Source organism: Lutra lutra, chromosome 2, assembly GCF_902655055.1.
Source record: "Lutra lutra chromosome 2, mLutLut1.2, whole genome shotgun sequence".
NCBI lineage: Eukaryota > Metazoa > Chordata > Mammalia > Carnivora > Mustelidae > Lutra > Lutra lutra.
Window position 1 is genome coordinate 36,468,233 of NC_062279.1, and position 23,649 is coordinate 36,491,881.

General features: G+C 38.5%; 1 protein-coding gene across 1 annotated transcript in view; it reads left to right on the forward strand.

The window, feature by feature from the left end:
- The window catches only part of ADAM32 (ADAM metallopeptidase domain 32), a 184,102-nt gene that overhangs the window by 9,955 nt on the left and 150,498 nt on the right, over positions 1-23,649 (forward strand). Inside the window, 1 exon segment of the mRNA XM_047717148.1 lies at positions 6,772-6,851. Within this exon segment, the coding sequence (XP_047573104.1) occupies positions 6,772-6,851 (80 nt within the window).

Genomic DNA, 23,649 nt, shown 5'->3' on the forward strand with positions numbered 1-23,649 from the left:
TTGAGAATGATATTTGCGGTGGGTTTTTCATAGATGGCTTTGATAATATTGAGGTATGTGCCCTCTATCCCTACACTTTGAAGAGTTTTGATCAGGAAGGGATGCTGTACTTTGTCAAATGCTTTTTGAGCATCTATGGAGAGTATCATATGGTTCTTGTTCTTTTTTTTATTAATGTGTTGTATCACATTGATTGATTTGTGGATGTTGAGCCAACCTTGCATCCCTGGAATAAATCCCACTTGGTTGTGGTGAATAATCCTTTTTATGTACTATGGCTAGTATTTTGGTGAGAATTTTTGCATCTGTGTTCATCAAGGACATTGGTCTGTAGTACTCTTTTTTGATGGGATCCTTGTCTAGTTTTGGAATCAAGGTGCTGCTGGCCTCATAAAATGAGTTTGGAAGTTTTCCTCCATTTCTGTTTTTTGGAACAGTTTCAGGAGAATAGGAATTAGTTCTTCTTTAAATGTTTGGTAGAATTCCCCTGGGAAGCCGTCTGGCCCTGGGCTTTTGTTTGTTTGGAGATTTTTGATGACTGTTTCAATCTCCTTACTGGTTATGGGTCTGTTCAGGTTTTCTATTTCTTCCTGGTTCAGTTGTGGTAGTTTATATGTCTCTAGGAATGCATCCATTTCTTCCAGATTGTCAAATTTGTTGGCATAGAGTTGCTCATAGTATGTTCTTATAATTGTCTGTATTTCTTTGGTGTTCGTTGTGATCTCTCCTCTTTCATTCATGATTTTATTTATCTGGGTCCTTTCTCTTTTCTTTTTGATAAGTCTGGCCAGGGGTTTATCAATCTTATTAATTCTTTCAAAGAACCAGCTCCTAGTTTTGTTGATTTGTTCTATGGTTTTTTTGGTTTCTATTTCATTGATTTCTGCTCTGATCTTTATGATTTCTCTTCTCCTGCTGGGTTTAGGGTTTCTTTCTTGTTCTTTCTCCAGCTCCTTTAGGTGTAGGGTTAGGTTGTGTACCTGGACCTTTCTTGTTTCTTGAGGAAGGCTTGTACCGCTATATATTTTCCTCTCAGGACTGCCTTTGCTGTGTCCCACAGATTTTGAACCATTATGTTTTCATTATCATTTGTTTCCATGAATTTTTTCAATTCTTCTTTAATTTCCTGGTTGACCCATTCATTCTTTAGAAGGATGCTGTTTAGTCTCCATGTATTTGGGTTCTTTCCAAATTTCCTCTTGTGATTGAGTTCTAGCTTCAGAGTACTGTGGTCTGAAAATATGCAGGGAATGATCCCAATCTTTTGATACCGGTTGAGACCCGATTTAGGACTGAGGATGTGATCTATTCTGGAGAATGTTCCATGTGCACCAGAGAAGAATGTATATTCTGTTGCTTTGGGATGAAATATTCTGAATATATCTGTGATGTCCATCTGGTCCAGTGTGTCATTGAAGGCCTTTATTTCCTTGTTGATCTTTTGCTTGGATGATCTGTCCATTTCAGTGAGGGGAGTGTTAAAGTCCCCTACGATTATTGTATTATTGTTGATGTGTTTCTTTGATTTTGTTATTAATTGGTTTATATAGTTGGCTGCTCCCACGTTAGGGGCATAGATATTTAAAATTGTTAGATATTCTTGTTGGATAGTTCCTTTGAGTATGATATAGTGTCCTTCCTCATCTCTTATTATAGTCTTTGGCTTAAAATCTAATTGATCTGCTATAAGGATTGCCACTCCTGCTTTCTTCTGATGTCCATTAGCATGGTAAATTCTTTTCCACCCCCTCACTTTAAATCTGGAGGTGTCTTCGGGTTTAAAATGAGTTTCTTGTAGGCAACATATAGATGGGTTTTGGTTTTTTTTATCCATTCTGATACCCTGTGTCTTTTGATTGGGGCTTTTTAGCCCATTAACATTCAGGGTAAGTATTGAGAGATATGAATTTAGTGCCATTGTATTGCCTGTAAGGTGACTGTTATTGTATATTGTTTCTGTTCCTTTCTGATCTACTAGTTTTAGGGTCTCTCTTTGCTTAGAGGACCCCTTTCAATATTTCCTGTAGAGCTGGTTTGGTGTTTGCAAATTCTTTCAGTTTTTGTTTGTCCTGGAAGCTTTTAATCTCTCCTTCTATTTTCAATGTTAGCCTAGCTGGATATAGTATTCTTGGCTGCATGTTTTTCTCATTTAGTGCTCTGAATATATCATGCCAGCTCTTTCTGGCCTGCCAAGTCTCTATGGATAAGTCTGCTGCCAATCTAATATTTTTACCATTGTACGTTACAGACTTCTTTTCCTGGGCTGCTTTCAGGATTTTGTCTTTGTCACTAAGACTTGTAAATTTTACTATTAGGTGACGGGGTGTGGACCTATTCTTATTGATTTTGAGGGGGGTTCTTTGCACCTCCTCGATTTTGATGCTTGTTCCCTTTGGCATATTAGGGAAATTCTCTCCAATAATTCTCTCCAATATACCTTCTGCTCCCCTCTCTGTTTCCTCTTCTTCTGGAAACCCAATTATTCTAATGTTGTTTCTTCTTATGGTGTCACTTATCTCTCGAATTCTCCCCTCGTGGTCCAGTAGCTGTTTCTCCCTCTTTTGCTCAGCTTCTTTATTCTCTGTCATTTGGTCTTCTATATCGCTAATTCTTTCTTCTGCCTCATTTATCCTAGCAGTGAGAGCCTCCATTTTTGATTGCACCTCATTAATAGCTTTTTTGATTTCGTCTTGGTTAGATTTTAGTTCTTTTATTTCTCCAGAAAGGGCTTTTATATCTCCCGTGAGGGTTTCTCTAATATCTTCCATGCCTTTTTCAAGCCCGGCTAGAACCTTGAGAATCGTCATTCTGAACTCTAGATCTGACATATTACCAATGTCTGTATTGATTAGGTCCCTAGCCTTCAGTACTGCCTCTTGTTCTTTTATTTTGTGGTGAATTTTTCAGCCTTGTCATTTTGTCCACATAAGAGTATATGAAGGAGCAAGTAAAATACTAAAAGAGTGGCAAAGACCCCAGGAAAATATGCTTTAACCAAATCAGAAGAGATCCCAAATTGTGGGGGGGAGAAAGGGTTAAAAAGAGGTTCAGAAAAAAAAAAAGAAACAATTAAAAAAAGAAAATGAATAAAGAAAAAATATAAAAAAGAAAAAAAATATATATATTAGATAAACTAGTTAAAAAACTTTAAAAAAGAAAAGGGTAAAAGTTTAAAGAAATTTAGTAGAAGAAGAAAAAAAAATTGAAAAAGAAAAAAATTAAATTAACTGCAAGACTAAATAATCATGGGGAGAAAGCCATGAGTTCCGTGCTTTGCTTTCTCCTCCTCTGGAATTCAGCTGCTCTCCTTGGTATTGAAACTGTACTCCTTGGTAGGTGAACTTGGTCCTGGCTGCATTTCTTGTTGATCTTCTGGAGGAGGGGCCTGTTGTAGTGATTCTCAAGTGTCTTTGTCCCAGGAGGAATTGCACCGCCCTTAACAGGGGCTGGACCAAGTAATCTGCTCGGGTTTGCTTTCGGGAGCTTTTGTTCCCTGAATGCTTTCCTTAGAGTTCTGGAGGACGGGAATGAAGATGGAGGCATCCCAGTCTCCGGCCCGGAGGAGCCGAGAGCTCGGGGCCCCACTCCTCAGTGCGTCCTCAGAGAATAGTGCCCAATTACTCCCATCTCCCTGGCCTCCAGCTGCGCTCTGAGCTCACCGAGCCTGCGACCAGTTCAAGGTAACCCCGAGCTGAGAGCTCACTCCTTGGCTCTGTCTCTGTAGCCGGCTTCCCCATTCTAATACCTGCAAGCTCTGTGACATTCAGACACCCCCGATCCTTCTGTGACCCTGTGGGATCTGAGGCCAAGCTGACCCCGTGTGGGCTTCACCCTGGTTTAGCCTCTGGAGCCATGTCCCTCAGCGGAACAGACTTTTGAAAGTCCTGATTTTGTGCTCCGTTGCTCCGCCGCTCGCCAGGAGCTGGCCCCTCCCCCCGCAGTCTATCTTCCCGTTGCTTTGGATTCACTTCTCCGCCAGTTCTACCTTTCAGAAAGTGGTTGATTTTCTGTTTCTAGAATTGCTGTTCTCCTCGATCTCCTGTTGGATTTGTAGGTGTTTGCAACCTTTAGATAAGCTATCTAGCTGATCTCCTGCTACCTGATGTAGTCTCAGCCTGCTACTTCTCCGCCATCTTGTCTCCTCCCCCCATCTTAGAACTTCTTACTTATATCATACTTTTTTGATATCATGTTTTTGGTAAAGTCTTTTCACTGGAAAAATTTGATTTTTTGTTTATTTTCTGGGTGACTTTGTGTATGTTCTCTTAATTTGGAATACTTATAGTGCTAACATAAAGGATTAATTTTTTTATTTAGGCAGTAATAGTGATTCCTCACTGTAATTAGAAAGTTTAGTATCTTATTGCTACCCACTTCCTTTCTCCCCTTTATTATATGACTGTGGTTATTTTAAGTCTTAGTTCTCCTATATTGTTATGCCATTGAACAATATGTTTCTACTTCTACCTCTTGATTTTCAGCTTTAGTCACAATTCTTTTTGGGCCACGATGCAGTAAATTTAAGGAAATCAATGTGCACATATGGTTTTCCTCTTCTTCTATACTGCCTGACATTGTATATGTTACTATATTTATATCATTTGCTCTCTATTAAATAACTATAATTCTCAAGGTTGTTTTAGCCTTATTCTACATTTAAGTTTATTTAATACCTGCTGCTAACCTTTTACTTTAAGTATACTGGTATCTTCATTGAAAGAATTTCTCTGCCTTTTGTGACAGGGACTTTGAGCTATTTCCTTTACGTTTTTGCTTGTGAATACATCTCCTTTCCCTCTATGTTCGAATGAAAGTATTGCTGGGTATGAAGTTCGAGGTTTTTCACACTTCACTTTCTTAAAGATTTTCAAAAGAACTTGTTCTTCAAATGTGTAAAAGTGTATGGGAATAGCCCTACGCTTAAAACTCTGAGACCACAGTATACAATCAGTCTTCCAGGTATCATCTTCTTTCATTGAAGTTTCTACATATGCATAGAACAATATGGGAATAGCCATATGCTTCTCATTGAAACTATACTATATATAAATAATTGTTCAAGTAACATCTTTTTCAATGATATATATGTGTTTGTAAATGTATGTGTAAAAAATGTGGGAGTAGACCTATTCTTAACTGAATATAACTACATGAAATATAATGTGCGTTTCATGTAAAACTTTCTTTCATTATAATAAAAGTGTTTAAATATTTTTTTTAAAAGATTTTATTTATTTATTTATTTGACAGAGAAAGAGAGAGATCACAAGTAGGCAGAGAGGCAGGCAGAGAGAGAGGAGGAAGCAGGCTCCCTGCTGAGCAGAGAGCCCGACGCGGGGCTCGATCCCAGAATACTGGGATCCTGACCTGAGCCGAAGGCAGAGGCTTTAACCCACTGAGCCACCCAGGCGCCCCAATAAAAGTGTTTATAAACATATGATAGCATATAATAAGAGCCTGTGTTTGTAAATGGATGTGTAGAAGCATAGGGAAGAGCCTTGGGTTTCACTCACTGAAACCACATTGTGTATAAACCATCAAGTAACATCTTCTTTAATTAATATAAACCCTGTAACACCCAAACTCCCTAACCCTAACCCCAACCTTAGCCCCAAATCCCAACCTCTGAACCCCCAAAACTTAACTCCTAAACCTAAACCCTAACCATCACCCTAACCCTAACCCCCAACCCTTAAACCTAACCCTAAATTGAACTCTCTGGAGAGTTCGCTAAACAGCAGGATACCAGGCACATATACCCTCACCCCTGACCCTAAACTTAACCCTAAACCTGACATTGGCCGTAAAACCGAACCTAACCCAGCATCTGAGAAGAAAAAAAAAAAAAAAAGAAGTGGCATATGGACAATGAAATGTTACTCAGCCATAAAAAAAGAGAACAAAATCTTGCCATTAGCAATGACATAGATGGAACTACAGAGTAGCATGCTGAAATAAGACAGGAAAGATGAATACCATATGATTTCACTCATATGTGGAATTTAAGAAACAAAACAAATGAGCAAGGGTGGGGGGAGAGGCAAACCAAGAAACGGATCCTTAATTATAGAGAAAAAACTAATGGTTACCAGAGGGAGGTGAGTGAGGGCATGGGTTAAATAGGTGATGGGAATTAAGGAGTGAACTTGTGATGAGCATTGGGTGTTATATGGAAGTGTTGAATCACTATATTGTACATCTGAAACTAATATTAACATGTATTGTAACCAATTGGAATTTAAATAAAAACTTAAAAAAATACATTGTTCTTCATTTATAATGTTGAATAATGTACAAATTATCAGGCTAGTCTGCTTTCTCCCTAATGCTCAGTATGATTTTCTTTTTCTTTCTGTTTGCTCACAGGCCTATAGGATTCTTTCTTTCTCTTAGACTCCCAATAACTTTCGTAGACTATGTCTGTTTTAATTATTACTGTTATTCCTGAATTCAGGGTACTTTCCAGTCTATGGTTTCTAATCTTTTATTTCGGCAAAGTTTTCTTGAAGTTTATCTTTGACTGTTTTTTCGTCTGTTTTCCTCAGGAGTAACAAATTTTGTGTAATTTTAATACTGTGCCCCTGTCTCCACCCTCTGTCCTTTCTTTGGTCTTTCATAACTATCTTGTCTGTTTTTGAATTGTTTTCAAGATTTTTGTAGGAGTACATAGTGATTACTCATATGTGCACAAGTGAATTCTACAAAAGAACCTGAACAAATATTTAGTCAGGTATAAGACACAATTATTAACTCTCTTTTTCCTTTCTTCAGGTTCTCAAGATTCATTTCTACAAATTGTAGTTCCAGAGAAAATCCAAGCAAATACGAGTTATAATTCAGAAGCAGAAAATGTAAGGGATATTTTTCACATTAATATTATCTGAAATTTTTATTTCTATTAATAGCAAATAAAATCAACCCCATTATAGAATGAATATAAGTATGCAATATTACTACTGATACGGAATTTAAAGTTTTGATAGTAAAAGTAAATATATGGATCAAAATGTTGTGTTTTGTCTAACAGTTGTCACTGCTTTATGGCAAAAGTTTTAAAGGTTCAAATAAATAAAAATGAGCACCTGGGTGGCTCAGTTGTTAAGCATCTGCCTTTGGTTCAGGTCATGATCCCAGGCTCCTGGAATTGAGTCCTGTGTCATTCTCCTTGCTCAGCAAGGAGTCTGCTTCTCTGTCTCCCTCTGTGTGTTCCCTCTCTCTCTCAGTCTTACTCAAGTAAATAAATAAAATCTTAAAAAAATGAAGTAGAAGACTTAGGGTCTTACATGAGGAATATCTAGATGATTGAAGAGAATAATTTCTCCAAAGTGGTTAAGGAGAATCTCTTTAAAATTTTTTAAAAATTTCAAATATAGTTGACATACAATGTTACATTAGTTTCAGGTGTACAACATAGTGATTCAACACCTCTATACCTATGCTGTGCTCACCACAAGTGTAATTACCATCTGTCACCATACGACATTATTATAATATCATTGACCATATTTCCTTGCTGTACCTTTTATTTTCATGACTTATTCCATATAAATGAAAGCCTGTATCTTCCACTCCCCTTCAGGCATTTTGCCCATCCCTTAAACCCCTTTCCCTCTGGCAACCATCCTTTTGTTCTTTGTATTTAGAGGTACAGATCTGCTTTTTGCTTGTTTATTAACTTGTTTTGTTTTTTTAGATTCCTCATATGAGTAAAATCATATGTCTTTCTCAGTCTGACTTATTTCACTTAGCATAACACTCTCAGGATCCATGCATGTTATTAAAAATGACAAGATTTCATCCTTATTTACTGTTACGTGATATTCGTGTGTGTGTGTGTGTGTGTGTGTGTGTACCACTTTTTCTTTACCTATTCATTTATCAGTGGACACTTAGATTGTTTCCATATCCCAACTACTGTAAATAGTGCTGCAGTACATATATGGGGTACATGTATCTTTTTGAATTCATGTTTTCATTCTGTTTATTATTTATTTCCAGTATAATTAACAGTATTATATTAGTTTCAAGTGTACAATATGGTGATTCTCATTGCTCATCATCATAAGTGTACTCTTAACCCCCTCCCTGTTTCACCTATCCTCACATCTATCTTCCCTCTGGAAATCACTGGTTTCTTCTCTATATTTAAGGGTCTGCTTTTTGTTTGTCTTTTTTTCTTCGTTTTGTTCCTTTAATTCCACTGTGAATGAAATCATATGGTATTTCTCTTTCTCTGACTGACATATTTCACTTAGTATCACACCTTCCAGATCCATTCATATTGTTGCAAATGGCAAGATACCATTCTTTTTTATGGTTGAGTAATACTCTATTGTGTAGATGTACCACATCATCTTTATCCATTCATCTATCTACGGACATTTGGGTTCCTTCCACATCTTGGCTATTACAAATAATGTGGCAATAAACATAAGGGTATACATATCTTTTCAAATTAGTGTTTTTATATTCTTTAGGCAAATACCCAGTAGCAGAATTACTGGATCATATGGTCATTTTTTTCTTAATTTTTTGAGGAACCTCCATACTCTTTTCCATAGTGGCTGTACAAGTTTGCATTCCCACCAAAAGTGCACTAGGTTTCTTTTTTCTACCTACTTGCCAACACTTGTTGTTTCTTGTGTTTTTATTTTAGGCATTCTGACTGGTCTGAGGTGATATCTCATTATAGCTTTGATTTGCATTTTCTTGATGATAAGTGATGTTGAGCATCTTTTCATATAACTGTTGTCCATCTGTATGTCTTCTTTGGAGAAATTTCTGTTCATGTCTAGTGCCGATTTTTAAATTGGATTATTTGAGGGTTTTTTGATGTTAAGTTGTTAATATACATTTTGGGTATTTGGTGTTAATATACATTTTGGATATTAACCTCTTATCAGATATACCGTTTGCAAATATTTCCTCCCATTTGTTGAGTCGTCTTTTAGTTTTTTTTATTGTTTTCTTTGGTGGGTAAGCTTTATATTTTGTTACAGTCCCAGTAGTTCAATTTTGCTTTTGTTTCCTTTGCCAGAAGAGACATATCTAGAAAAATGTTTCTATAGTTGATGTGGAAAATTAGTGCCTATGTTTTCTTCTAGAAATTTTATATTTTTGGGTTTTATATTTTGGGCTTTTATGCATTTTTTAAATCATTTTTTAAAATTTATTTTCAGCATAACAGTATTCATTGTTTTTGTACCACACCCAGTGCTCCATGCAATCCGTGCCCTCTCTAATACCCACCACCTGGTTCCCCCAACCTCCCCCCCACCTCTTCAAACCCTTCAGATTGTTTTTCAGAGTCCATAGTCTCTCATTGTTCACCTCCCCTTCCAATTTCCCCCAGCTCCTTTTCCTAACTCCCCATGTCCTCCATGCTATTTGTTATGCTCCACAAGTAAGTGAAACCATATGATAATTGACTCTCTCTGCTTGACTTATTTCACTCAGCATAATCTCTTCCAGTCCCGTCCATGTTGCTACAAAAGTTGGGTATTCATCCTTTCTGATGGAGGCATAATACTCCATAGTGTATATGGACCCCATCTTCCTTATCCATTCGTCCATTGAAGGGCATCTTGGTTCTTTCCACAGTTTGGTGACCGTGACCATTGCTACTATAAACATTGGGGTACAGATGGCCCTTCTTTTCACTAAATCTGTATCTTTGGGGTAAATACCCAGTATTGCAATTGCAGGGTCATAGGGAAGTTCTATTTTTAATTTCTTGAGGAATCTCCACACTGTTCTCCAAAGAGGCTGCACGAACTTGCATTCCCACCAACAGTGTAAGAGGGTTCCCCTTTCTCGACATCCCCTCCAACACATGTTGTTTCCTGTCTTGCTAATTTTGGCCATTCTAACTGGTGTAAGGTGATATCTCAATGTGGTTTTAATTTGAATCTCTCTGATGGCTAGTGATGATGAACATTTTGTCATGTGTCTGATAGCCATTTGTATGTCTTCATTGGAGAAGTGTCTGTTCCTGTCTTCTGCCCATTTTTTGATATGATTATCTGTTTTGTGTGTGTTGAGTTTGAGGAGTTCTTTATAGATCCTGGATATCAATCTTTTGTCTGTACTGTCATTTGCAAATATCTTCTCCCATTCCGTGGGTTGCCTCTTTGTTTTCTTGACTGTTTCCTTTGCTGTGCAGAAGCATTTGATTTTGATGAAGTCCCAAAAGTTCATTTTAGCTTTTGTTTCCTTTGCCTTTGGAGACATATCTTGAAAGAAGTTGCTGTGGCTGATATCGAAGAGATTACTGCCTATGTTCTCCTCTAGGATTCTGATGGATTCCTGTCTCATGTTGAGGTCTTTTTTTTTTTTTTTTTTTTTTTTGACAGATCACAAGTAGGCAGAGAGGCAGGCAGAGAGAGAGAGGAGAGGAGGAGGCAGGCTCCCTGCTGAGCAGAGAGTCCCGATGCGGGACTCGATCCCAGGACCCTGAGATCATGACCTGAGCCGAAGGCAGAGGCTTTAACCACTGAGCCATCCAGGCACCCCACGTTGAGGTCTTTTATCCATTTTGAGTTTATCTTTATGCATTTTGAGTCTATTTTTGTGTATGGGGTCATAGGGGTCCAGTCTCATTCTGTTGCATGTGGCTGTCCAGTTTTTCGCACATGTTGAAGAGACTATCTTTTTTGCTTGGCATATTCTTTCCTGCTTTGTCAAAGATGAATTGACCCTGTAGTTGTAGGTTTATTTCTAGGCTCTCTATTCTGTTCTGTTGATCTATATGTCTGTGTTTTTGTCAGTACCATGCTGTTTTGATTACTACAGGTTTGTAGTTTAATTTGAAATCTGGGGTTGTGATGCCTGCAGCTTTACTTTTCAAGATTGCTTTGGTTATTCAGAGTCTTCTGTGGTTCCATACAAATTTCAGGATTATTTGCTCTCATTCTATGAAAAAAATGATGGTATTGCATTAAATCTATAGGTTGTTTTGGATAGTAGACATTTTAACAATATTAATTCTCCTAGTCTATGTGCATGGAACATTGTTTTAGTAGTGTGTGTTATCTTCAGGTTTTTTTCATCAGTGTGTTATAGTTTTGAAAGTACAAGTCTTTCATCTCCTTGGTTAAGTTTATTCCTAAATATTTTATTATTTTTTGTATAATTATAAATGGGATTGTTTTCTTTTTTTTTTTTGTTATTAATACATAGTGTATTATTTGTTTCAGGGGTACAGGTCTGTGATTCATCAGTCTTACACAATTCACAGCACTCACCATAGCACATACCCTCTCAAGTGTCCATCACCTAGCCACCCCTACCCTCCCTCCCCACTCCCCAGTAACCCTCAGTTTGTTTCCTGAGATTAAGTCTCTTATGGTTTGTCTCCCTCTCTGGTTTCATCTTGTTTCTTTCTTTTTTTTTTTTTTTTTTAAAGATTTTATTTATTTTTTTGACAGAGAGAGATCATAAGCAGATGGAGAGGCAGGCAGAGAAAGAGAGAGAGGGAAGCAGGCTCCCTGCTGAGCAGAGAGCCCAATGCGGGCCTCGATCCCAGGACCCTGAGATCATGACCTGAGCCAAAGGCAGCAGCTTAACCCACTGAGCCACCCAGGCGCCCCATCTTGTTTCATTTTTTTCCCTCCCTTCCCTATGATCTTCTGTCCTTTTTCTCAAATTCCTCATATCAGTGAGATCATATGTTAATTGTGTTTCTCTGATTGACTTATTTTGCTTAGCATAATACCCTCTAGTTCCATCCATGTTGTTGCAAATGGCAAGATTTTGGGTTTTTTTGATGGCTGCATAGTATTCCATTCTGTGTATGTGTGTATGTGTATCTCACATCTTCTTTTTTTTTTTTTTTTAAAGATTTTTATTTATTTGACAGAGAGAGATCACAAGTAGACGGAGAGGCAGGCAGAGAGAGAGAGAGAGAGGGAAGCAGGCTTCCTGCTGAGCAGAGAGCCCGATGCGGGACTCGATCCCAGGACCCTGAGATCATGACCTGAGCCGAAGGCAGCGGCTCAACCCACTGAGCCACCCAGGCGCCCTGTATCTCACATCTTCTTTATCCATTCATCTGTTGATGGACATTGGGGTGCACATGACCCTTTGGAATACTACATTTGCATCTTTAGGGTAAATACCCAATAGTGCAATTGCTGGGTCATAGGGTAGCTCTATTTTCACTTTTTTGAGGAACCTCCATACTGTTTTCCAGAGTGGCTACACCAGCTTGCATTCCTACCAACAGTGTAGGAGGGTTCCCCTTTCTCTGCATCCTCGCCAGCATCTGTCATTTCCTGACCTGTTAATTTTAGCCATTCTGACTGGTGTGAGGTGATATCTCATTGTGGTTTTGATTTGTATTTCCCTGATGCCGAGTGATATGGAGCACTTTTTCATGTGTCTGTTGGCCATCTGGATGTCTTCTTTGCAGAAATGTCTGTTCATGTCTTCTGCCCATTTCTTGATTGGATTATTTGTTCTTTGGTGTTGAGTTTGATAAGTTATTTATAGATTTTGGATACTAGCCCTTTATCTGGTCTGTCATTTGCAAATATCTTCTCCTATTCTGTCGAATAGTCTCTTGGTTTTGTTTTCCTCTGCTGTGCAAAACCTTTTGATCTTGATGAAGTCCCAATAGTTCATTTTGCCCTTGCCTCCCCAGCCTTTGGTGATATTTCTAGGAAGAAGTTGCTGCAGCTGAGGTTGAAGAGGTTGTGCCTGTGTTCTCCTCAAGGATTTTGATGGATTCCTGTCTCACATTGAGGTCTTTTATCCATTTGGAGTCTATTTTTGTGTGTGGCGTAAGGAAATGATCCAGTTTCATTTTTCTGCATGTGACTGTCGATTTTCCCAACACCATTTGTTGAGGAGACTCTTTTTCCCATTGGAGATTCTTTCCTGCTTTGTCAAAGATTAGTTGACCATAGAGTTGAGGGTCCATTTCTGGGCCCTCTGTATTTTGTTCCATTGATCTGTGTGTCTGTTTTTGTGCCAGTACCATACCGTCTTGATGATGACAGCTTTGTAATAGAGCTTGAAGTCTGGAATTGTGATGCAGCCAACTTTGGTTTTCTTTTTCAACATCTCTCTGGCTATTTGGGTCTTTTCTGGTTCTGTATAAATTTTAAGATCATTTGTTCCATTTCTTTGAAAAAAGTTTATGGTCTTTTGATATGGATTGCATTAAATGTATAGATTTCTCTAGGCAGCATAGACATTTTTACAATATTTTTTCTTCCAATTTATGAGCATGGAACGTTTTTCCATTTCTTTGTGTCTTCCTCAATTTCTTTCATGAGTACTCTATAGTTTTCTTAGTACAGATCCTTTGCCTCTTTGGTTAGGTTTTTTCTTCCATATCTTATGGTTTTGGGTGCAATTGTAAATGGATTAACTCCTTAATTTCTCTTTCTTTGTCCTGCTGTTGGTGTATAGAAATGCAACTTATTTCTGTGCATTGATTTTATATCCTGACACTTTACTGAATTCCTGTAGGAGTTTTAGCAGTTTTGGAGTGGAGTCTTTTGGGTTTTCCACCTAAAGTATCATATCATCTGCAAATAGTGATAGTTTGACTACTTCTTTGCCAGTTTGGATGCTTTTATTTCTTTTTTGTTGTCTCATTGCTGAGGCTAGGTCTCTAGTACTGTGTTGAATAGCAGTGGTGATAATGGTCAGCCATGCCATGTTCTTGACCTTAAGGGAAAAACTCTCATGTTTTCCCCATTCGATAATATTCACTGTGGGTTTTTCATAGATGTCTTTGATGATATTGAGGTATGTACACTCTGTCCCTATACTGTGAAGAGTTTTGATCAAGAAGGTATGTTATACTTTGTCAAATGCTTTTTCGGCATCTATTGAGAGTATCATATGGTTCTTGTTCTTTCTTTTATTAATGTATTGTATCACATTGATTGATTTGTAGCTGTTGAACCAACCTTGGAGCCCAGGAATAAATTCCACTTGGTCATGGTGAATAATCCTTTTAATGTACTGTTGGATCCTATTGGCTAGCATTTTGGTGAGAATTTTTGCATCCATGTTCATCAGGAATATTGGTCTGTAATTCTCCTTTTTGATGGGGCCTTTGTTTGGTTTTGGGATCAAGGTGATGCTGGCCTCATAAAATGAGTTTGGAAGTTTTCCTTCTATTTTAATTTTTTTGGAACAGTTTCAGGAGAATAGGTATTAATTATTCTTTAAATGTTGGATAGAGGGGCGCCTGTGTGGCTCAGCGGGTTAAAGCCTCTGCCTTCGGCTCAGGTCATGATCCCAGGGTCCTGGGATCGAGACCCACATCAGGCTCTCTGCTCGGCGGGGAGCCTGCTTCCCCCACCCCCTCTGCCTGTCTCTCTGCCTACTTGTGATCTCTGTCAAATAAATAAAATCTTTAAAAAAAATTAAAAAAAAATAAATGTTGGGTAGAATTCCCCTGGGAAACTGTCTGGCCCTGGGCTTTTGTTTGTTTGGAGATTTTTGATGAGTGCTTCCATCTCCTTACTGTCTATGGGTCTGTTCAGGTTTTCTATCTCTTCCTGGTTCAGTTTTGGTAGTTTATACATCTCTAGGAATGTATCCATTTCTTCCAGATTGTCAGATTTGCTGGTGTGTAGTTGCTCATAATATGTCCTTATAATTGTATTTCTTTGATGCTGGTTGTGATCTTTCCTCTTTCATTCATGATTTTATTTATTTCGCTCCTTTCTCTTTCTTTTTGATAAATCTGGCCAGGGGTTTATCAGTCTTAATTCTTTCAAAGAACCAGCTCCTCGTTTCGTGCTGGTCTTTTGATTTCTATTTCATTGATTTCTGTTCTGACCTTTATTATTTATTTTCTCCTGCTGAGTTTAGGCTTTCTTTGCTGTTCTTTTTCCAGCTCCTTTAAGTGTAGGATTCGGTTGTGTATTTGAGACCTTCCTTGTTTCTTGAGAAAGGCTTGTATTGCTATATGCTTTCCTGTTAGGACCACCTTTGCTGTATTCCAAAGGTTCTGAAATGTCCAGTTTTCATTTTCATTTATTTCCATGAATTTTTAAAATTTTCCTGGTTGACTAATTTATTCTTTAGTAGGATGTCCTTTAGCCTCCATGTATTTGATTTCTTTCCAACGTTCCTCTTGTGGTTGAGTTCTAGTTCTAGCACTATGGTCTGAAAATATGCAGGGAATGATCCCAGTCTTTTGGTACCAGTTGAAATCTGATTTGTGACCCAGGATGTGATCTATACTGGAGAATATTCCATGTGCATTAGAGAAGAATGTGTATCCTGTTGCTTTGGGATGGGAATGTTCTGACTATGTCTGTGATGTCCGACTCGTCCAGTGTAATTTAAAGCCTTTATTTCCTGTTGATCATTTGCTTAGATGATCTGTTCATTTCAGTGAGGGGGTCCTAAAGTCTCCTACTATTACTGTATTATTGTCAATATGTTTTTTGATTTTGTTATTAATTGGTTCATTTAATTGGTTGCTCCCATGTTTGGGAACATAGATGTTTAAAATTGTTAGATCTTCTTGTTGGACAGACCCTTTAAATATGATATAGTGTTCTTCATCTTTGTCTTAAAATCTAATTTGTCTGATATAAGGATTGCCACCCCAGCTTTCTTTTGATGTCCATTAGCATGATAAATTGTTTTCCACTCCCTCACTTTAAATCTGGAAGTGTCTTTGGTCTCAAATGAGTGTCTTGTGACAGCATATTGATGGGTCTTGTTTTTTTATCCATTCTGATACTGTGTGTCTTTTGATTGGGGCATTTAGCCCATTTACATTCAGGGTAAGTATTGAAAGATATGAATATAGTGCCATTGTATTGTCTGTTAGGTGACTGTTACTGTGTATTGTTTCTGTTCCCTTTTGGTCTACTACTTTTAGGCTCTCTCTTTACTTAGAGTACTCCTTTCAATATTTCCTGTAGGGCTGGTTTGGTATTTGCAAATTCTTTTAGTTTTCTGTTTGTCCTGGAAGCTTTTTATTTCTCCTTCTATATTCAATGACAGCCTAGCTAGATATAGTATTTTTGGTTGTACATTTTTCTCACTTAGTGTTCTGAATATATTGTGCCAGTTCTTTCTGGCCTGCCAGGTCTCTGTGGATAGGGCTGCTGCCAATCTAATTTTTCCACCATTGTAGGTTACAGACCTCTTGTCCTGAGCTGCTCTCAGGATTTTCTCTTTATCTCTGAGACTTGTAAGTTTTCCTATTAGATGACAGGTTGTTGACATATTTTTATTGATTTTGAGGGGGTTTCTCTGTGCTTCCTGGATTTTGATGCCTGTTTCCTTCTGCAAATTAGGGAAGTTCTCTGCTAAAATTTATTTCAATATACCTTCTGCCCTCTCTCTCGTCTTCTTCTGGGATCCCAATTATTCTAATATTATTTAATCTTATTGTATCACTTATCTCCAAATTCTCTCCTTGTGGTCCAGTAGTTTATCTCTCTTTTTCCTACCTTCTTTATTCTCGATCATTTGGTCTTCTATATCACTAATTCTTTCTTCTGCCTCATTTATCATAGCACTAAGATTCTCCAGTTTTTTAAAAAAATTTATTTTATTTTTTCAGTGTTCTAAGATTCATTGTTTACACACCACACCCAGTGCTCCATGCAATACCTGCCCTCCTTAATACCCACCACCAGGCTCAGCTATACCCCAGCCTCCCTCTCCTCCCAAACCCTCAGTTTGTTTCTCAGAGTGCACAGTCTCTCTTGGTTCGTCTCCCCCTCCAGTTTCCCCCAATTCACTTTTCCTTTCCTTCTTCTAATGTCCTCCATGTTATTCCTTATGCTCCACAAGTAAGTGAAACCATAGGACAATTGACTCTCTGTGCTTGACTTATTTCACTAGGCATAATCTCCTCCATCCCATCCATGTTGATACAAAAGTTGGGTATTCATTCTTTCTGATGCAAGCATAATATTCCATTGTATATATGTACCATATCTTCTTTATCCATTTGTCTGTTGAAGGGCATCTTGGCTCTTTTCACAGTTTGGGGATTGTGGCCATTGTTGCTATAAACATTGGAGTACAGATGGACCTTCTTTTCACTACATCTGTATCTTTGGGGTAAATACCCAGTAGTGCAATTGTAAGGTCTTGGTCTTGGTTAGCTCTATTTTTCATTTCTTAAGGAATCTCCATGCTATTTTTCAAAATGGTTGCACCAACTTGCATTCCCCAACACTGTGAGAGGGCTCCCTTTTCTCCACATCCTCTTCAACACTTGTTGTTTCTTGTATTTTTATTTTGGCCATTCTAACTGGTATAAGGTGGCATCTCAATGTGATTTTGATTTAAATCTCCCTGATGGCTAATGATGATGAACATTTTTCATTGTGTCAGTTAGCCATTTGAATGTCTTCTTTGGAGAAGTGTCTGTTCGTGTCTTCTGCCCATTTTTAGATGTGATTATCTGTTTTTTGGGTGTTGAGTTTGAGGAGTTCTTTATAGATCTTGGATATCAGCCCTTTATCTATAGTGTCATTTGTGATACTTTCCCATTCTATCGGTTGCCTGTTTGTTTTATTGGCTGTTTCTTTTGCTATGCAGAAGCTTTTTATCTTGATGAAGTCCCAAAAGTTCATTTCTGCTTTTATTTCCCTTGCCTTTGGAGACATGTCTTGAAAGAAGTTGATGGCCACTGTCAGAGAGGTTACTATGTTCTTCTCTAGGATTTTGTTAGATTCCTCCCTCACATTGAGGTCTTTTATCCATTTTGAGTTTATTTTTGTGTATGGTGTCAGAATAGTCAAGTTCATTCTTCTATTTATAGGTGTCCAATTTTCCCAGCACCATTTATTGACAAAACTGTTCTTTTCTGACTGGATATTTTTTCCTGCATTGTCGAATATTATTTGACCATATGTGATCTGTGTGTCTGTTTTTGTGCAAGTACTATGCTGTCTTGATGATCACAGCTTTGTAGTAAAGCTTGAAATTAGGCAACATGATGCCCCAGCTTTGTTTTTCTTTTTCAACATTTCCTTAGGAATTTGGGATCTTTTCTAGTTCCATACAAATTTTAGGATTGTTTTTTCCAGCACTTTGAAAAATGCTGGTGGACTTTTGATTGGGATGGCATTGAAAGTGTAGATTGCTCTGGGCAGTATAGGCATTTTAATAATGTTTATTCTTCCAATCCATGAGCATGGAATACTTTTCCATCTTTTTGCATCTTCTTGAGAAACTCAATTTCTTCATGAGTGTTCTGTGGTTCCTTGAGTACAGATCCTTTACCTTTTTGTTTAGGTTTATTCCAAGGTATCTTTTGGTTCTTGGTGCTAGAGTAAATGGATTGATTCTCTTGTTTCCCTTTCTATATTTTCATTATTAGTGTATAAGAAAGCAACTGATTTCTGTGTGTATATTTTGTATCCTGACACGTTACTGAATTGCTATATGAGTTCTAGTAGTTTGGGGGTGGAGTCTTTTGGGTTTTCCATATAAAGTATCATGTCATCTGCAAAGAGAGACAGTTTGACTTCTTCTTTGCCAGTTTGAATACCTTATATTTCTTTATGTTGTCTGATTGTTGAGGCTAGGAATTCTAGTACTATGTGGAAGAATAGTGATGAGAGTAGGCATCCTTGTCATGTTCCTGATCTCAAAGGAAAGGCTGTCAGCATTTCCTCATTGAAAATGATATTCCCTGTGGGTTTTTCATAGATAGATTTTATGAAGTTGAAGAATGTTCCTTCGATCCCTATGCTTTGAATAGTTTTAACCAGGAATGGATGCTGTATTTTGTCAAATACTTTTTCTGCTTTAGTTGAGAGGACCATGTTGACATGTTGACATGTTCTGTCAAGAACTATGTGGTTCAGGATGCCTAGGTGGCTCAGTTGGTTAGACGACTGCCTTCGGCTCAGGTCATGATCCCGGAGTCCCGGGATCAAGTCCCACATCGGGCTCCCAGCTCCACGGGGAATCTGCTTCTCTCTCTGACCTTCTCCTTGCTCATGCTCTCTCTCACTGTCTCTCTGTCAAATAAATAAATAAAATCTTAAAAAAAAAAGAACTATGTGGTTCTTCTCTCTTCTCTTATTGATTTGTTCTACCACATTGATTGATTTGCGAATGTTGAGCCACACTTGCATCCCAGGGATAAATCCCACCTGGTCATGGTGATCAATCTTTTTAATGTACTGTTGGATCCTAGTAGCTAGATTCTTCTTGAGAATCTTGGCATCCACATTCATCAGTGATACTGGTCTAAAATTCTCCTTTTTGATGGGGTCTTAACCTGGTTTGGGGATCAGGGTAATGGTGGCTTCATAAAAAGAGTCTGGGAGTTTTCCTTCTGTTTCTATTTTTTGAAACCGCTTCAGGAGAATAGGTATTATTTCTTCTTTGAATGTTTAGTAGATTTCCCCAGGGAATCCATCAGGTCCTGGGGTCTTGTTTTTTGGGAGGTTTTTGATCACTGCTTCAATCTCGTTACTAGATATTGGTCTATTCAAGTTGTCAGTTTCTTCCTGTTTTAGTCTTGGAAGTTTAGAGGTTTCCAGGAATGAATCCATTTCTTCAAGGTTGCTTAACTTACTGACATATAGCTGTTGATAATAATTTCTGATGATTGTTTCTGTCCTTTTCATTCTGTCCATTTCATTCATTGGGTCCTCTCTCTTTTCTTTTGCATTAGTTTGGCCAATGTTTATCGATTTTATTGTTTCTGTCAAAAAAACCAGCTTCTAGTTTCGTTGATGTGTTATACTATATCTCTAGTATCTATCTCATTGATCTCTGCTCTAATCTTCATTATTTCCCTTCTTGTGCCTGGGTTGGCTTAATTTGTTGTTGATTCTCCAGTTCTTTAAGGTGTAGAGATAGCTGGTGTATTCTGGATTTTTCAGTTGTTTTGGGGGAGACTCAGATGGCTATGTATTTCCGCCTTAGGACTGCCTTTGTTGTATCCCAGAGGTTTTTGTCCGAAGTGTCTTCATTCTCATTGGTTTCCATGAATTGTCTAAGTTCTTCTTTGATTTCCTGGTTGATCCAAGCATTCTTTTTTTTTTTTTTTTTATTTAAAAAAAAATTTTTTTTTAAAGATTTTATTTATTTATTTGACAGAGAGAGATCACAAGTAGATGGAGAGGCAGGCAGAGAGAGAGAGAGAGAGAGGGAAGCAGGCTCCCTGCTGAGCAGAGAGCCCGATGCGGGCCTCGATCCCAGGACCCTGAGATCATGACCTGAGCCGAAGGCAGCGGCTTAACCCACTGAGCCACCCAGGCGCCCTGATCCAAGCATTCTTAAGCAAGGTGGTCTTTGGCTTCCATTTGTTTGAATTCCTTCCAAGCTTTTTCTTGTGGTTGAGTTCCAGTTTCAAAGCACTGTGGTCTGAGAATATGCAGGGAATAATCTCAGTCTTTTGGTATCAGTTGAACCTTGATTTGTGACCCAGTATGTGGTCTGTTCTTGAGAATGTTCCATGTGCACTTGACAAGAATGAGTATTCTGTTCTAGGGTGGAATGTTCTGTATATATCTATGAGGTCCATCTGGTCCAATGTGTCATTCAATGCTCTTGTTTCTTTATTGATTTTCTGCTTGGACAATCTGCCTATTACTGAGAGTGGCATGTTAAGATCCTCTACTATTAATGTATTCATGTCAATATGACTCTTTAATTAACAGTTGGCTTATGTAGTTGGCTGCTCCCATATTGGGGGCATAAATATTTACAATTGTTAGATCTTCTTGTTGGATAGATGCTTTAAGAATGATGTAGCATCCTTCTGTATCTCTGACCACAGTCTTTAGCTTAAAATCTAATTTATCTGATATGAGAATCACTACCCCCGCTTTCTTTTGAGGCACATTGACATGAAAGATGGTTCTCCATCCCTTCACTTTCAGTCTGGATGTATTCTTAGGTTCCATTGTGTCTTTTGTAGAAAGCATATGGCCAGGTTCTGTCATTTTATCCAGTCTGCAACCCTGTGCCTTTTTATGGGTGCATTTAGGCTGTTAACATTGAGAGTGATTATTGAAACATAAGTTTTAGTGACATCATGTTGCCTGAGAAGCCCTTGTTTCTATAAATTGTGTCTGTAAATTTCTGTTCTATGTCACTCTTGAGTTCTTTCTTCTTTTATAGAACCCTCCCCCTTAATATTTCTTGTAGTGCTGGCATGGTGCTCACAAACTCTTTTAAACCTTGCCCGTCTTGGAAGATCTTTATGTCTCCATCCATTCTGAATGTCAGAATAAAGTATTCTTGGCTGCATGTTCTTCTCATTTAGTGCCTTGAATATGTCTTGCCAGCCCTTTCTGGCTTGCCAGGTTTCTGTGGGCAGGTCTGTTGTTATTCTAATGGGCCTTTCTCTGTATGTAAGGAATCTCTTTCCCCTAGCTTCCCTTAAGACCTCTTGTTTAGGGCACCTGGGTGGCTCAGTTGGTTAAGCGACTGCCTTTGGCTCAGGTCATGATCTTGGAGTCCCAGGATTGAGTCCCACATTGGGCTCCCAGCTCCGCGGGGAGTCTGCTTCTCCCTCTGACCTTCTCCCCTCTCATTCTCTCTCTCTCTCTCTCTCTCTCAAATAAATAAATAAAAAATTTTTAAAAAGACCTCTTGTTTAAAATTATGATTCGTGAATTTCACAATTAAGTGCCTGGAGGTCTTTCTAGATTTGTTGACCTTGGAGGGTGTCCTTTCTGCATTAAGGACACGCCCACTTGTTCCATTCCCCAGATCATGGAAATTTCATCCAGAATTTCTTCAACTATATCTTCTAATCTTCCTTCTCCACCCCACCCCCCAGCTCAGGGACCCCAATAATTCTGACGTTGGAATGTTTTGTGTCCTCATTTATTTCCCTAATTCTGTTTTCATGGCTTCTAAGCTGTTTGTTCCAGGCCTCCTCCTGATCCTTTTTCTCTATCAATTTGCCCTCTAGATCACTAATTCTGTCTTCTGCCTCAGTTACCCTAGCTGTTAGAGTATTTAGATTAGATTGGATCTCATCGATAGCATTTTTAACTTCTGCCAGATTGGCTCTCACTTCTGCCCTTAGAGATGGTATGTTGTCACTAATGGTTTTCTCTAACCATTGCCTGGTTAATTGTTACCCTGAATTCCCTTTTCAACATACTGTTTATGTCCATATCCAATAGTTCTGTGGGAGAGGGCACAGTCTCTGAATTATTCCTCTGTTGAGTTTCCTCCTCCCTGTCATTTTTGGTGAGTGGTAGTTGAAGGGATGTATAGCTGAATATATCAGCCACAATCCAGGCAAGATGAACCCTGGAAAGTTTCAGAGCAGTTGGAAGTCACCACCAAAAAGAAAGAAATATGAAAAAGAGAGAGAGAGAGAGAGAGAAAGGAGAGAAAATCCAGCCAAAATGAGTCCCAAAAGCAAGATTATATGATACATAAACAAAAACAAACAGAAACCGACAAAAGTAAATGAGAAGAAAAAAATAGAAGAACTTAGCCAAAATGAACTCCATGAATAAGATTTATGTAATACCAGAATGAAAGCAAATACAGAGAAACACTGACAGAAGAAAAAGATGGGAGGATGGTTATAAATCCTCAATGTGGGTGAAGAAGTTTTTTTAGTTCTTCCTGGGTGTATCTTGTTATCTTTGTTAAAGGACTCAACTTTCCAGAGATACAGGGAAATTAAAACTGGTTTATAAATAGGGGTAGTATTGAATAAGGAAATAGGATTACCTTGAAGCTTATATCTATATGTACATTAAAACAAAAGCAAAGAAAAGAAAACGGAACACAGGTATTTGTATGAAAAAAGTTCAAGTTAAAAAGTTATTGTGGAATATATTGTGTTAAACCTCTAACTGTAATGGTAAGTAGGTTAAAAAAATTAAAAGAATAAGAATTGTGAGAACAAATTTTAAAAAAAAGGTGTATTTATGAAATATACAGGTTTTAGGGCAATATGGGGAGCTTAATATATTGTTTTCCCCTGATGTTGTGGTTTTACAGTTTTATGTGGACCCTGTGGTGATTGTTCTCTTGTTCTTTTGTCTTGTTTTCTTGTGGAGGGGCCTGCTACATTGTTTTCTGGTTAATATTGCTCTGGTTGAGTAGCCCTACAGGCTAACAAGGGGCTGGCCTCTGTGGAAACTAGTTTTTCAGGCTTTTGTTCTCTGGAAGTTTTTGTTCTTTGGCAGCTTTTTGCAGCTTTTCAGAGGGTCAGAGCAAAGAAAATATCTGTCTGCACCTAGACTTCTGCCTCAGAGAGAAGCCTTAGACTGTTCCTCTCTTGATGGTCCGAACACACAGACTCTCCTTCTGCAAACTCTGCTGAACAAGGCAACTTCCCACAGATGGTACGCATCCGCAGCCACTGTCCCAGTCACCCAAGGCCCCCCGCTTGTCTTTTCATCCTTGTGCCACTAAAACCGCGAGCTATATTGGTCGGGGAGCCCAATTCTGGTGGCTGCATTTGCCGGGACTGCTGTCTGGAGTGCAGCCCACGCCAGGGGCTCTCAGACCGCATGGTCGTGCAGGTCGCGGAAGGCTTCCAGCTGAGGTATCCTGACTGGAGATCGCACTGGGTTTCTCAGGTATGGACTGGGAGTGTTCAGACCCCAAGGCTGGTCTCTGAAGGCTGCGGGCCCAGAGGCTGCCAGCTGGCGCCCACACCAGACTCTCTCAGGCACTGGCGGGAGTGTGCCCAGCCAAGCAGTGGTGTAAGCA